The 17,120-nt window shown below is 34.8% G+C and overlaps 1 protein-coding gene across 1 annotated transcript; it reads left to right on the forward strand.

The window, feature by feature from the left end:
• The first annotated feature begins 212 nt into the window (after nt 1-212).
• LOC113709266 (uncharacterized) lies at nt 213-1,842 on the forward strand. The gene has a single exon (XM_027231989.2). The coding sequence runs from the start codon at nt 685-687 to the stop codon at nt 1,306-1,308; it is 624 nt and encodes a 207-aa protein (XP_027087790.2). The 5' UTR covers nt 213-684; the 3' UTR covers nt 1,309-1,842.
• Nucleotides 1,843-17,120: the final 15,278 nt, after the last annotated feature.

Here is a 17,120-nt window from a genome sequence, read left to right on the forward strand (position 1 = left end):
AGTGTGTCTATCTCTTCTCTTGTCCCATATGGTAGCTACAACTTCCTGTGGGCGTTTTTAGACCCCTTTTTCGTACTACCAAGAAAGCAGCTTTCAATATCAAAACTGTTTCCAGTTACATGAGAAAGTGGTAGTATGTATGAACCATAACATAAAGGTACAACAACAAATTGCGGGAACTGAGATTCTGATCCCTTTTCCTTTTTTTCCCCTTTAACTCGGCTTTTTATTTATTTCAGTTACGTATTCTTCTGATCTGATCTGATGGCCAAGATAGTTCACAGCCCATGTCATTTACTAGTATTTCTGTGGTGATTGTCTTTTTCCCACTGATACCGCAGCAGACTCGTTTTGAAGTCCCCTTGAAATCTGTGAATTATTTTGGAGTTTTGCATGCCAGAGAGGTGGTATTAGTTTCTGGGGCTAGCTAGCTCTCACAAAACTTCTTACTCCTACTTTTCTTTTTTGGTTGGTTCTGTGAAGAGGTGCACCAAAACCCGTTTCTTTCTTTCTCTTTTTTCATTTCCTATTTACCTGCTGAGCCAAAGCACATCAAGCTAGATTCCATCCTCACCCTCCTCCTGACCCATCACGCCAAAAACCCAACCCTTCGTCCTATATATTTCATGTGTTTCGGTGGCGGTGGGGATATTGGGAATTCATCATTTCCCTATCCTTTTCTTGATGTTTTGGGTCTTAAAGTCTGAAGGGCTTTTGACAATGGCTGAGTTTTGCACTGGGGGAGATGGAAAGAAGGAGTCAATGTTGGAAGAACAAGATATGCAAGAAGAAGATGTGTGGGGAGCGATGAGGGAAAGAGACAGCTCAGGTTTGAAGTCCAGAAAAGCTAAGGAGTCTCCATCTGCATGCCGCATTCCTCCTCTTCCAAGAGTGGTTCCGAGAGTTCCCAGCGGCAGCTTTGATCCCCGGGCGGCGGTGGAGCTGGTGGTGCATCAACGTTATCATCACCCTAACCAATCATCTGCTCCTTTGGACATTCCCAACTGGTCCGAAATCTATGGTACCAGCAAGAATTCACCGGATATCAACAGCCACTCGAGGAAAGGTGCATGTGCTGTGAAGACTGATGATCATGGCCGTCTTTCTGCTGATTCTGCGAAGTGTGATGATGATGATGATGATAGCGAGGAAATGATCCCACCGCATGAAATTATTTCAAGGAGGATGGCAAGGAATCCAGTTGTTTCTTACTCCATGTGTGAAGGAGTTGGGAGGACTCTCAAAGGAAGAGACCTTTGCACATTGAGGAATGCCATTTTGGCAAAAACTGGTTTCCTAGAGTCATAATCTTTTCACTAGATCGTCTTCCTGACAGGCTCTTCCATCACCGTCATTTTCATGAATAAGGAAGGGAATCAGAAAAATGCCTCCATTAAACCAATATCATCATCCTCTCAAAAAAGAAAAAATATCATCATCATCATCACGAGTCCTTTTCATTGGCTCTTATCATTAGATCAAGGGCCCAATGTTTTCTTTTCTTTTTAAATTTTAGTTGCATGACTAAATAGGATTAGGATTTATAAAAAAAAAAAAAAAAAAAATTCATGCTGGAAGAGGTGAAAGGGGGGCATAGGTTTTTTGTCACCTTTCCCTTGAACAGCTTCTTGTGACAGAGAAAACAGTTTTAGAATCTGGAATTTTGTCGGGAAGATTTGTATCCAGCATCCAGATATCATATATATATATATATATATATATATATATATGAAAAGAATTTAGTGCTGACTAGCTTATTGTACTCTCCCTACATTGCAAATTTTTTTCATTGATTTTTCTTTTACTTTATGTATTAATCCTACTTATCATTTGCAGTTGGTATATTCTCCGAGCCACAACAAAGAACAACAGAATCCTTATGTACTTATTTATCTCATTGTCTGCGCATAATTATCATTGAGTTGGTCTCTCTCTATATCCCCAAACAAAAATATAGACAGGCATGTAATTAAGGACTACATTTGTTCGGAGGTTAAATATTTAAATGGTTTCACAATGTCCTGCTTGAAGATAGATAGTTTCTTGTGGATTTTATGGTGTTTAACCAGATAATTCCCAAAAGACTAGTTTCCAAGCACACGTGATGTATGTTTTACCCTTGTAAAAACTATGGATATGGAAGGTTCCAAAAAAAAAAAAAAACTATGGATATGGATATGAGTGTTAAAGATATAGCTGACTAATTAAGCACCGATAGCTAGCAGCAATAGGAAACTGTATCTTTCCATTTAACAACAAAGGGAATGGATTGTGGAAGTGAATAAACGCTGTTAATTATGACCGAACAACAACTTTTTATGTGTGGTCCGACAAATTATTTGTAAGTTACATTAGTCCCCAAAAGCGTTGAGATGTTTTAGTTTGAGAGTTGCCACCATCTTTTATCAAAATAAAGAGGTCATAATATGAGATGATCTTGCCATTGACAGTTAGGGAAGTTCTTGTTTTGGTGTTTTTTTTTTTTTTGTGGTGAAAACTAATTGAATGAAGCATGTACTGCTTCGAAATGGGTATTCTTCACAGCCAAGAATCATGTATGTCTAATGTAGCATGTCACTAAGCCTAGTTACATGTGAACTCGTTGGCTGGATAATTCTGTTTGCCTTTTCGCCCTAGCTCTAATTCTATATCGATGGGGGAAAAAAAAGGCAAGAGATGTGCACTATCTTGTTTTCTTCGTCATCTCTCTATGTGGATCACATTCAGTTTCTGATGTGGGAAGGCAATCGGAAGCTTTGAACTTAAAAAATTGGCTTAAAGATCACACGCAGAGAGTAGGACACAAAGCTCGAGTCTCTTGCCAGATGCCTCGCCAGGCAGCTCGATCACCATTTTTGCTGATGAATATTTGTTGACATGTGTCAAGCATGCACAATAATAAAATCCTACCCGTGAAAAGTATATAACTGAGTATAGCGGTAAATAGGTTCGTCTTCATGCGAATTAAAAAAATTGTTTTCTTTTAAGCAAAAATTAAATGGGGAGTTTTTGCGCAGAATGAAAATAAATTAATTCACTTAATCAAAAATAATTAAATAAAAAAATAAATTAAAATTAATCAATAATAAAAAGATCTCTGGCCAAGGATAAACTTTAGAAGTGAGTCACACAATTGCTCATTAATACAATAATAATCTTAGTTATTCATTAATAAATAGGTTATTATTGCCAACAAACTCTGACAATCAACTTGGTACGACCATTAACTATTTCTCTAATCAGCAAACAACCCTAGGTATGACCATAGGATTCAATTTCCTAGTTGTCTTAAAAACAAGAAAAACACTATTTTAATCAATAAAAATAGTACGATGGTTCATTTAACTTAGATCATATGTTTACCTGACACAAGTTCAATCATACTAGTTACTACTAATTTAAGGTAGTCAAACAATTATAGATTAAATGTCTTAATTGGGAGTAGGTTATTCCGTTAATTCAAATACCGGTCTCTTGATATTCAACCAAAGTAACAATCATGAGAAATTAAATCAGAAAATATATAAATATCAATGAATAAAAGAAACTAATAAATTCAATTTCATATCGCAGTTGTAATTGAATCAAATCTTCCGTTGTCCCTTGACTAGAAAGAGAGAATTAATTGTTCCTCATTGAAGAAAAATTCCACGCGTAAGTGTCAAGAATTATAAAAGTCATGCGGCCAAGAAGAGAAGCAAAAGTCATTGTTTTACTTCTTGGAAAGAAAAAAGGAAAAAGTCTCCACCCTACTTCTAAATTGCTTTCTACTGATCTAGTTGTTAGGATAAAATCCCTACTCTTACCGGGATAGAATAGAATAATTTGGACTAACTCCTACTCTAATATGGACTAATCAATTTGTTTCACATGAAGGGCACTCTTGTATTAGGAAAGAATCCCACCAACATCCAAATTAGAATAGGAAACCTCAATGAATGCCAAATCCAGAATTTCCCGGACTTCGAAGGCTGGACTTAGGTGTGCCCATACTGAACTGGTTAAGAGTCTTTTGCTGGAAAATTTCCTCATTTAACCCCTTTTTACTCTTTTTCATTTCAAATTCCTACCATCAAAATTAACAGTCAAATATAAATAGAATCTATCAAATAATGTAATATTTGATCAAAATCACAAGAAAATAATTGCAAATTTGCTAACTAATATGCACCCTATCATTTGTGTCTACCGCTTTGTAGCCTTTGTATGCAAACATATCATACACCGGGCAATGTTAGCTACAAATCTTTTCCCCTGAAGTGAATTGAACACTAGGTAAAGCACAGAATGCACTCTTGATTGCAAGTTATTGATGCGGTAACGAAAGCGCAGCAAACATCCTTCAAAAGATAAACGTTGCATGAATGGACTTCAAATATAATACCGTACAAAGGAAAAACGTTAGGCGAACATGAGTCAATGATTCATAAAAACGAGAAAAACTCTCAATAATTGAAATAATCATTTAATATTCCATTGATATTTGATAAAAGAATAATGATTACAAAAACCCCTATATATACCTATTTATAGAGTTTATTTCCAAAGTCCCCTTGTTTAGAAGAAATATGCCTAGTGTGATGCTTTTTTACAAATTATTACCTTTTTAATCTTTTTTATGCAACTTGAACTTCCATCTTGAATGTTGTGAGACCTCGTATCAACAAACCTCCTCCTTGTTCTAAGGGATAATATCATAAACCTGCTCTAAGATTTATGACAATTACATTTAGCTCCCTTCGCCTCTAAAAAATTATGCATACCTTTCCTGAATAGTAGTTGTGGGTTTTATGTGGCTGATGTAAGGGAAAAATTTCATATCAATACCTCAAATTTTCATTATGGAGTTTGTATAGTTAAATCAAATTATTCAATGAATATATTTTTGTTTTTCTCCTACTCTTGAATAGTCTTGCCTTAGGCCTAAATCATTTCCTCCATATTCCTTTGGCCAAATTTACAATTTAATATTTGTGTTTGCAACTGTTTATTAAACTTTGATAAAAAAAAAAAATGAGAACAAATAGAAAGAGTAAGAGATGAGTCAATTAAAAAGCATGATTAACACTGAAATTTGTGAGACATGGAGATTTGGATTATGGAAAGGATAAGAAAACTTGTATAGGGAAAAAAAGTGGATTGAAACTATAGGAAAAAAGTAGCATGGGAGTGATACAGTATTTGGTGATGGGCAGACTCTTGGTGATATGTTTTTTAAGTTTGATAGGCATTTTATTACTTTTTGTAAAGTTTGGGAAGATTATTATAATCATTTAGAGTCCTTAAAAAAGCATTGTCAGTACAATATTTGAATATAGAGGTGTGCAACATGAGATTATTAGAAATCTTGGAAGAGGTTTTTGAAATTATTCTTTACTATAATACTATTCACTTTTTTCTACCTCATAATTATTGATTTCCACATTTGCACTTGAAATGCAAATGTAGAAAGCAAAATTCTAGGATGAAAAATAAAAAAAAAAAAACCGAGGCAATAAACATAGGAAAAAACTCTAATTTGATTAACGCTTAATTATTGTAAAATGATTATAGCATTTTCATTTTTTATGAGTAACTTTTTTTAAAAAAAACATAGGAAAAAACTCTAATTTGATTAACGCTTAATTATTGTAAAATGATTATAGCATTTTCATTTTTTATGAGTAACTTTTTTTTAAAAAAAAAAAGTTTGGTAGTGGAATGATGGGACTTAAGAAGCGAAAAGAGTATAGGGAGATCAAAAGTCAGGATCTCTAATTCTTGGAAGTAACATGATGATTATTTCCAAAAAACCCAATATCGAATCCTATTGGCTTAATATAAAGGAACTTGAATGGTTGAAGAGTTTAAAATATAAAATACATCTTAATTATAATATCTTATCTGTTAATCAAATGTGGAATCTTATGTTTGTTGCCCTTTTTTTTGCTTTGGATTTGGTTTTTGGGCATTTGAATTTTGAGTACGAACTAAGTAAGATTACAGCAATGAGAATGTTCATTTAAGTGAGACCTTCCTGCATTTAAAATGGGAGCTTACGTGGCATAAAAAAGATAAAAACGGTAATAATTTACAAAAGAACATCATGCTGGGAATGTTTTTTTCTAAAAAGGATTACTTCAGAAATAAACTCCCTATTTATAGACTAAAAAGTCATGGACTAAAAAGGATACAAAAACATAAGAAAAAACCTTAAATGAACTAAACTTGTGCCTAACCATCGTGGAAGCTCAGACAATGTCCAACTTAGGGCTGCAAACGAACCGAGCCGCTCGCGAGCGGTTTAAGTCGAATTGATCAATATCGAGCTCGAACTGGCTCGAGTTAAATTCGAGCTCGAACTCGAGCTCAAAATATTAAACTCGTTAACTCGCGAGTTCGAGTCAATATATATATATATATATATATATTTTAATTTTAATTATATATATATATATATTTTTTATTTTGATAGTAAAATTACATATATATCCTTAATATTTTATTATTTATTAAAAAAATATTATTTTATCTATTTTTTTAAAAAATAAAATAATTATTTTTTATTTTTTTCGAGCTCGAACTTTAAATTGTCAGCTCATCAAGCTCGAGCTCGAGTTCGAGTTCGAGTTCAATAAAAATAAGTTAAGACTCGATTCGATTAGGCCAAAACTCGACTTGGATCGGCTCATTTGCAACCCTAGTCCAACTCAAAATTCGACTTGAAGTCCGGCACTGGACTTCATCGGAACCAACCTTAGGACCGGAGCCGCAGACAGATCCACGAGACCTCACTAAGGGATCCGTCTTAGTAAACAGCCATCGGAACATTTTTCCTTTGCCAGCACGTCAAGCGCTCCAATTACAACCAACAATAATAATAAAATTATCAATTAAAATAGACAAAACTACGTATAAAAATATAAAATTTACCCTACATAATTTCTCGAGATACAGACGTAGGATCCTTGAACTTAGGGGTTCTCGTTCTGTATCCGTTAAGGGTTTAAATCCTTGCACTCGTGACTCGTCCTTATATTCAAAAGGTATGCAGTACTGCACTCGTTTAGTCTATAGGTGGGTTTCTTTCCCCCTGAAATCTTATGCTGGCATACACCTTGCCATTCACTTTAGCGTCTCTCCCACTATTAATTAATTGTTATCGAGTTTTTGAAGCCCAAAAAGTACGACCAGTCACACAGGTGTCTCGGTAAAATGTTAAAGACTGGGTTAGGATGATTGCCTCACAAAGGTCTAACACTTTCATGGGTTAGTTATTGTTTGGCACTTGGGCTTATAGGATAATCTTGAATCCTAGATAACTCAAATATCCTCCTGCAATAATTTAGTAGTTTACTCTTTTTTTTTTTTATTATTAAACCTCCCACCCTTCTCTACAACCTTTCCATCCCATTCAAACTTTCAATCTCATAGCAAGAAAAACTCTAATAGTGCATTTGGGAGGAGAGATTTGATCAGAAAAGAAAAGAAAGTAACCGAGGGAATTGATTTTCCACTCTTTGGGAGGTTTTTTATGTCAGAAAAGAAAAGAAACGGACTGATTTGATCAGATTCATTTTGAAGCTATAGTAGAGAAAAGCTTTCCGCCCATTTTGCCCCGATTTGGACAGAAATTGGAAAGTGGCTACAAATTTTTTTCAAAATGCCAATTATGTCCTTAAATGGTTATTGAATAAATTTTTAATGACATGTATATCCAAAATCTTTCCACTTCTTTCTTTAAACTCCCAAACAACATCAAAATCTCTTCTTTTCTTTTCTCATCCTTTCTTTTCTTTCATAACTTAAGGTTTCTTTTCTTTTCTTTTCTATCCTAAACTCCCAAACTAGCTATAAGTCTAGTAGTTTACTGCTTCTTACAGGAAACTAGGCGTATCTTATTTCTTTTTCTTTTAATGAAAGATATGGTTGTGTTATTTATTTCAGCAATTGATAGTGGCATTCCTAAGTTCGTTAATAACATATCCTTTATTTTTTTAAGCATGTTCTCACAATAACCAAGTAGTAATTTTTGCCCCCCACTGCAATTAATACCGCTCCATATTCTTAATTAGCATGCAATTTCAATGAAGGATTACGGTATTTTTTACTTTTTACATCGAAACAAAAACTCGAGTATGGTGTCGATAACAAATTTTCGGTGTGCCAACATGAATTTCAATCTCGTTTATATTTGCAATCATTCCATTTTTTTTTAAAGGGTAAAGTTGCTAACTGAAGTAAATGACAATGTAAAAAGAAGTTTACACGGTTTGATTGTGCATAGAAATGAAGATGCAGCGAAACGAAGTGTGGAGCTGAAAGATTAGGAAGCACACATATAAATTGTGGTTGAGATACAAAGAAATATGTTACTGGTACTTGTCTATGTTGCCTAATCTTAAACGAATGGATTCTCCTGAAGTTTTCCTTATCTCAAGTTTTCTGCAGAGAAATCTTAGAAACACTATCTAATAAGTACTATTAGTTACAGGTATCAAACCTAAACCTGAGGACAGAAGAAGTGAAATGAGCTGTATACACTTTTCCATATCTAGCATTTCCTTAGCTGATTATTTCAGTGTTTCTGGTCTTGTGCCCATGGTTCAAAGTAGTGGTAGCGGTTGCGGTCGTGGTCTCGGCGAGACGCAAATTTTTGAAATATTTAATATTCTAAAAATTATAAAAAAATATGATAAAAAATAATTAAAAAAATTAGTAAAAATAATAAAAATTCGAGCTGACTCGGGGTGACTCGGCCGTTTCTATCCGTCTTGAAGACGTCTCAGCCTAATTCTAGGCGATTCATTATTTCAGAGTCATCTCGTCCCGATATCGGATCGAAAAGCCCCGTTCCAATGACGACTCAGCCGAATCTTTGAAGCATGCTTGTGATAGAGTGCTGCAACTTGATCCATTGGTCTCCTATCTTTCAAAGAAGAGATTATTTTACTGAAACAAGAAAATAGGATATGATCATGATGTCTAGGCTCTGTAGCTAATGGTGATAATGGACATATCACGGGAATTGATCTCTCTCTTACCATGATTTAAACTTTAAATTTGTAAAAGATTTCCCTATTGGCATCTACATGATCTTGTGAACTTGTACATTCCAAACTTTGAATGTATATCATGTCTCCGACTCTCCTTAAAAAGATTCTTATGCAGGGTAATTCCATCTGCAACCAAGTGAATGTAGGATAGATTGTAAAGCTGACACAGGTACGCAGCGAACTCCAAGCTCCATGTTTCACGTTTTGTTCTGATTATAAGAAAACAAAATTCCTGTTTGCCATAGAAACGTATTACTAAACTACTTAACACGTAAAACCGGAAATGACTTTTCAACACCTGGTAGGATCTTAGCTTATAAGGGACAATATGAAAATTCTACTTAGAATAATGTCAATTGAGCTTTCATGATCACAGAAACTTAATTATTTGCTGTTGTAATAACACTCTTTCTTTATCACATAATGAAATCTTAGTTCTTTAAAAGGAAGTCAAATTTTGTATGGTAGACACATTTATTTTGTCCAACTGAGGCCATCAAATTACAATATATTGCACCAACATACAAAATGATGCATATGGCTATATCTAACAGAGCTGCAGCTTGAGGAGAAGTTCTGTGTCAAATTCAATGAAGAAACTAATTTGCTAGATTGTAATGGGGTGGAACTATCTGATGCACCACACCTGCAGCTACATTTGACTAGAGATGCGGTAGAATTTCCACGTCTCCTTGGAGAATCAGAGAGATTCAGAGGCACTGAAGAAAAAAAAAAAATCACTCCATGGTATTAAATTTTAAGTAGGCAAGAACAATGTGCTGTTCTCTTCCAAGATAATAATACTAGTTTCTGGTATCGTTGAGGCTGTTCAAGCTGCCTGTAATATATAGCCCCTGCCAAGACACAGAAAAACTATTTGTAGAAGACTTCAGTATTTGGAGGTCTGTAAACTATTACTAGTATAATTCTTTCTTAATGTGAAGATCAAGCTTAGATCTAAATGACACTAATTTCTTGGGAATGCATGCTTTCAGAAAGCTGTAATTAATGGTTATGGATCTCTTCAAACACAAGCTATACTCATTCTGACTTCCATACTGGTTACCTTGTAGCATCTCTGAAAATCCTCTCTACCACAGGTAATCGTAATTTTTCTTTTATATCTTCTAAGGTAGTAGATATGGTTTTTAATTGAAGCTGTTTTAAATGTTATTGTCTTTGCCCTTATTTTCCTTACATGCGGCTTAAACATATGATTGATATTCAAGCATGCTTGATACAAAGTCATAAACGGATACAAGAAACAGATGACATGACCATGTTGGTGAAGATTCAAGATTTGAACAGAATATATATATAGTGTTGAAGAAAAATAAATAAATTTTTTTGAATTGCTAGACTTCTCAATGGGGATCAACCTGGCTTTTGCGTTATATCTGCTGTACATTTACATTAATGGCAGTAATATAACAGGAAAATTTTAAGCTAGAAAAATGAAAAGATGAAAACTGAATCCCTTGCAGTGATTTAACTTCAAAATGAAATTTTATTGCTATATTGACTGACAAAATTTCAAGGAAATTTCAAGTCTAAAAATCACTTAAAGCTTAGATAAAGAATCAGTTGCAGATTACGCCAAAGTTGAGGACTCCTATAGGGTACGAACAGCAAGAATTATGTTAAGATGGGCCATGGGACAGGCTAAATGGTAAAAATGGCAATAAGACCTAAAACTAGAGCATTTGAATTATTATTTTCTGGAGCTTTTGTAAAAAAATGTGTTTGTAACGATTTAATAGATGTGAGATAAAAAAGTGATTATGAAATGTGTCCACAAAGAATGTAAATATTTTTTGAGAAAAAATGGTAATCCAAACAAGGATAGAACTGTACTATTGTATCGGTGATCACCTCGTTTATTTATTTCCAAAATAAAATTGAAGATTACTGTCAATAAACTCACAAATATTTTAGATAACATCACTGAGAATGACAGAATTAGGCGCTGTTCCTTCATTCAGTGCAACTGTGCAAGTACATTGCAGAAACATATATAATGTTCCAAATTTCCATTGTCTCCTTTCGTCCATTGTGGGGTCAATGCTCAATATAAGTGCAGGCCCTAGTTTTGTTCAGGAATCACTCAGCAGTTTACCTTCTGAGAATTCGAGATGTCGTAAATTAGTTAACAGCATAATGGGGAGCTGTACCTTTTATAATTCAGTGTACCTTTTTCCTCCCACGTTTTTTCATTAAGAAGGTGTTCATCACTTCTTGACTGATTCCTGTGCTGTTTCAAGGGATGGAGCCCCAAATGCTTTATGCAACATGATGCTGTGTAGTAAAATTGCCCTTGCATTGTGGGTGCTATGTTTTTGTCATTGTCTTTCTATTGTCAGCATCATAATTAGGCATCACGCATGCTTGAGAATACATTTTGAAACAAGCAAATGATCTCCATGATCACTAGTCATAATCGATGGATCACTGGCCTTTTCACACACACACACACACATATATATATGTATACATATATCTATTTTTCGTTTGGTTTGAACTACACATCTGATTTACAGGCTTATAATATATGTCACCTTAATCATGACTTCTAAAATGTCATGGATATTCGCATTGGAGATGAGGACTGCCATGTTAGTGCTGAACAGTTGAGACTAAATCAATATGGGGAGAGTTTAATTCCCATCAAACTGCATGCACGCGTGCAGATGAATCTCACACGACATGCAACTGTGACTCCTATGTTGCTGCAATATTGTAAACGACAAAACTTGTGCTCAGAAGCTAAACACAGTGAATAGATAAAGATGGTCATTATTATCTTGGATTTGCATTATAGATATTGCATATGGTTCACTTTTGCAAACTTTTTCCCCTTAAGTTAGCTATAATAATGAGAATTAAAAAACAGAAACAAACAGAATCTTCCACCTGCCACACCACTTTCTAAAAAAAAAAAAAAAGTGGACAACCCTTATGGGGTAAGCAAATTAATGCAACGCCAAAGCATTGTCAATTCCAGCTTCATTTCCACCAACTACATGACAATACCCTTTCTCATAATGGGAAATCGTGGTTAACTCTCTTCACGGCTTGAATAAAGTCATGATCAATAATTCTTAATATTTTAGTAAAAGAAAGACCAGTAGAAACTAAAAGAAAGTTGAAAGATGGTACATGTTTCCATTGCCAAGAGCTACTTGTGGGTCAGATGCATACTCAATTTACAATTGCTGCTCAACTGCATAAGTAAGCAAGGAGCTTCTCTGATACGCTTCTAGGTTCTCTTGCATTCAACTGATGATTCCCAGTCCTGAGGAGTGACAAAATACATCATGGTTGATTGATTTAAAGTTTTTGCCGTAAGATTACGCCAGATGTTCCAGCTTAAGCACCCCGAATATTGCCTGCTGCTTCCACTTTCTGCTATATTGCCTGCTGCTTCCACTTTCTGCTATATTGCTACGAGATTATACTCCTCCTGTGTTCGTTGCCTGGAAGCAGATAGAGAAGGAAGAACAAAGAAACCTCTTTTGCAACTTGGTAAGTAAGTAAGCTGGTTGATGCAAGTTTTGAAGGCCTATATGGAGTAGTACTAAGCTAGTATAGAGATACATTTGATGAATTCAATACCTGATGAGAGATTCCATGTACAGCTAGCTCAAGATTTTGTAACAAGCAGAGAAATGTTGTTGTGATAATTAGCAGTAGAAGCCATACGTGATATTGGCACGGCTCAATCAAATAACGGGGCTCTATGCACAAGAGAGCACGGTTTTCTAATTGAACCGCACCAATATCCCGTATTATTGATGTGCTAACTATCACTAAACCCGCCTTCTGTTTTAGTTGGACGTTCCTGCAAACAACGCAAGTAACAACTGATTCAATTTCAATGTGAAGGAACATGACAGCCTTCTTCATATTATAACTGATGCAAGGGTGAACAAAGAGGGACTACACACAATCCTTGTGACCACAGATAAGCCAACATACGCTGAGAAGACCTAATCAAATTTTGTGATAGTAGTAAACAATATAATGGCTTGTGACCCTCTTCTAGGAACTTTGTGTCTGGGAAGGAATTAGTACATGTCCACGAAAAGTCAAGAGAAATACAGGAGGAGAAGGAGGAGGGGGACAATATGAGAAGAAAGGAGCAAATTATTTGGGATGAGATATAAGAGAAGCTGGGCATTGAATTTGCCAACAACCCAACAGCAAAAAGGCGGTTGGGGATATTTACTCAAAAGCTAAGAAACGATGAAAAAGCTCACTGAAACAAATCTGGAGCTTTCAATTATGCATTTATGAGGTCGGAAAAAGGCATATTGGTGGCCATGACGCCTGCATTTGAATTTCAAACCCATCAAAGGTTCTTTGGTCGGTATATTTACTCACCTATACTGCTGCTCACTAAACTGTTTAATTCCTGGGACGGTTTCTATCAGCCTTCAATTGCATCCCAGCAATCTACGAATTGAAAACCAAGCTTGATAGCTACCGGGCTTCTTTCTTTAGCTTTGCTAACAAAACATAATAATAGTGTTCTTAGAAGTGATGTTAGAGTCCAAGGGATGATTTTTATCCAAATTGCTTGTCGCTAACAAAATGTCTACTGGTCCGCATACTACTGTCTTACTGTTGGAAGACTTGTTGCCTTTCCACACACAGCAACATTTCATTATAGTTTTCACTAGTTGCACGCATCATGAAGTGCAAGAACCCCATCCCACCCCCATAGACACAGATACAATAAATCAGCATCTTGATGTTACGAAAAGAGTTAGAAATATGTTAAGTGTTTATCACTCTATACCAGTGGCAGTAATAACGAATAAATACACTAGTCCTCTATAGTGCAACTATTTACCTTATAAAAATTAAGGATTGTATGGATGAATAATTTGTAAGTACCATGTAAGTGACCTAAGGTTCTTAAAACCTATTCTGAACTGTGGTGATAATCGAAGTCAAAATTATCTAAATTTTTTCCTTTAAATAAAAAACTACGTGTTCTTACCAGTGGCAGTAACTAATAAAAACAAAGTGGTTCTCCATCGAGTAACAATTTTTTGATTGAAATTAATATTTGTTAGAAACAAAATTCAGTGCTAAGAGTTGGAAAATCAAATGAGGAATGTTGTACCTTTTTTTTTTTCATTGTCTGAAGTACTACTGATCAGATTTGCGTGGGAGAAGTATTGAAGTGGTCAAACAAATAAGCTACGTACATTTTTATTACTTGTCTTGTATCTGAATTAGCTGCGAATTAATAATATGACAGGCGATGGCCCCCTTAAGAAGGTGGAATACTAGAAGAGACCCAAAAAAGAGCAAAAAGGAGTTTCTGAAACAGGCATAGTTATCGATGAGATGAATTAAATTCTACAGAGTACGGTATACTACTTTTGAAGAAGATCCAAGGGTCTGGTATTTATTTCGATTAGGTCCTCCACAGAAAGCAAACAGATTAGATCCAGAATGGACCAGCGGCAGGAGCGGTTGCAGGTTATATACATTTTGCAATCGTTCCTGAAGGTTATATGCATTTTGCACACAGCATAACTCTCTTTTTACATGATGTAACTTACTTTCAACAACCTGTAATTTTAGAATAAAATTTTGTGAGTCCCACACATGTTGTTAAAAATGAAGTACAAGATAAGATCTGAATCGTACAATTTTTTTTTATCAAATCTTGACCGTGAACTACTTAGAGACGATCTGCCTGATGACCGTACCTGCCACAAATACATCCAGAATGCCGTAACAGTGAGCCATGATGGAAATAGAGAAAAATGCAGTTTTATTCCCTTAAAAGGTTTTAGTCCTTAGAGTTTTGGCAAAAGTAAATCTAGTTGTTCGTGTTTAGCACATGTGCAGTTTTAGTCCTTAAGGTTTTCGCAAGAGTAAATTTGGTCTCCAATTTAAAGCAGATTTTGGACATTTAAAGAATTTTTTCCAATTTACAACAGAATTTAGTCACGTCTAGTCATGTGTCTGTTAAATTAAATTTCAAAATAAAGAAGCAAACTAGTAGCTAAATTTAAACAACAAAATTAAGAACTAATAACTCACGTGCTAACTAACAAATTAGTAAAAAACGAAGAAAATTTTTAAACTAAAAAACTAAAACTAGTCAGAATACCCTGTTCATCCATCAAGAACTCCTCTTCACTTTCTATCCCCACTGCCCCCAAGCAAAAAATCGCAAGACCTTGTTTGGATTGCTTGTTTCCGTCGGAAAATATTGTCGTTTTTCGTGATCACATTTTCCTATCACCTTTTTCCCTCACATATATCAAATCGTTAATTTTTCCATGAAAAATGACGGAAAATGCAATCCAAACACAATTTCTCATATAGATTAACAAATTTCTTTTTTTTTGTTTCTTAATTAATTAACTACTTATGTGCCATCAAGTGAGTTATTCTTATTCTTATTGTTTAGATTACCTGCTATATTGCTTCTTCTTTAAGATGTTTAATTCAACAAACATGTGATAACACGTGATTGATTCCATTAACATTTGAGAAAATCAATCAATTGCCCTAAATCTACTTCAAATTGGTAACATTAGGAACCAAATTTATTTTTGCCGAAACTTTTAAGGACTCAAACTACACCAGATAACAAACATTAATGATTAGATTTATTTTTACCAAAACCTTAGCGACCAAAATTGCACAAGTGCTAAATATTGAAGATCAAAATTGCATTTCTCCTAATAGAAACATCCCAAACCAGCTAGAATCCTGCACAAGTTCACACATCTTCTTGTTTAATTCCTGGATCTATGAGAATGACAAAATGATAACCAAACCATAAATTGGGACTTTCTGAGTGTGAACACTGCCTTGACCAGCTTCAGAGACGTATTTAAGTCTTTCTGTGAACGAAATTTGACATGTGAAAATACAGAATTTGGGCTACATCATCATCAGCAGTTAACTTTTGTTGTCATGTTTGCATTGGAAATCCCTGGTGGAGTAAAATACTTTCGGTGCAGTATGTCTTGTTGTGACCTTAAACTCTTCAATTATTTCATTTGTCCTACAGCATTATTTCGCACAGCCAAAAAAGAAAAAAAAAATGATGATCTCAACAATCGTCAGTTTTAATTATCAGTTCCAAATGTGAAACCAGAGATGAGATGAGGTGAGAATCTTGACACATCTCCTTACCATTTTATGGAACTTTTGGATTATTATGTCCTTGCCATCTACTGATAAGCTTTAAAGGAAAGTGTATAAACAATCAAATATCTATCCCTTGAAAATTTTCCTTGTACTCTAATCCAAAATTATTTTTTTCTAATTTGCTTATGCGTATCAAACATCAGTACTACATCAGATGCTGAGTTGTGAGAGTAGAGCAATTAGATGGCATCCAAGTTAGAGATTAAAGCAATGGTTGTTTGTTTTTTTTTTTTTTTTTTTTTAAGGGCAAGTTACATCCACCATTGACAGGGAAATGGTCTTCCTCTTCCTTCATTGAACCAGTACAGTCCTATTATATCTCATCATCATAAAAGTTTACAAAAAAAAATCAAAATCAAAATCAAAATCAGGATCAAGATTAAAGAAAGAAACACCAGCTGCTTATGCTCATGAGCAGTGACCTTATCCATCCAATAAAAGCCCCACAGAGTTGTCCCTCTCTTGATGTGGGTTCGTGTTGACATCTCCAAGTAGCATCTTTACACGGCACAACATCTAATGAATGATTATTTCCCCTTTAATACCATGAGACCATATCAAGTTCTTGCTGATATCTGGCATCCTTGGTGGTACTTAACTGCGGTTTTTGTAACTTAGAAATTAAAACGAAATTTAGCCCCTGATCCCTCAAATCTTATTGTAAAAGAAGTGAATCAAGAAACCTGGAAAGAAATAGGTATAGAAAACAAAGAGAAGTACTGTTATTATATATTTGTTACAGATATTGGACAAGTAATCAATCAAAATACATCATACTTATCCCAACGCACTAACATGGTGATGCATTTCCTAATTATGTAAAACTTTGTTCTCTGCTCCTTTGCAAAAGCAAGGCACCTTTTTCTCAAGCTTGACGAATCTTCCACCTGAGGCTGTTGTCTC

This window comes from Coffea arabica, chromosome 9e (genome assembly GCF_036785885.1).
Source record: "Coffea arabica cultivar ET-39 chromosome 9e, Coffea Arabica ET-39 HiFi, whole genome shotgun sequence".
NCBI classification, from domain to species: domain Eukaryota; kingdom Viridiplantae; phylum Streptophyta; class Magnoliopsida; order Gentianales; family Rubiaceae; genus Coffea; species Coffea arabica.

Bases quoted from the DNA above. Each gene is read 5' to 3' on its own strand.
- LOC113709266 (XM_027231989.2), top strand. From the start codon at position 685: ATGTTTTGGGTCTTAAAGTCTGAAGGGCTTTTGACAATGGCTGAGTTT.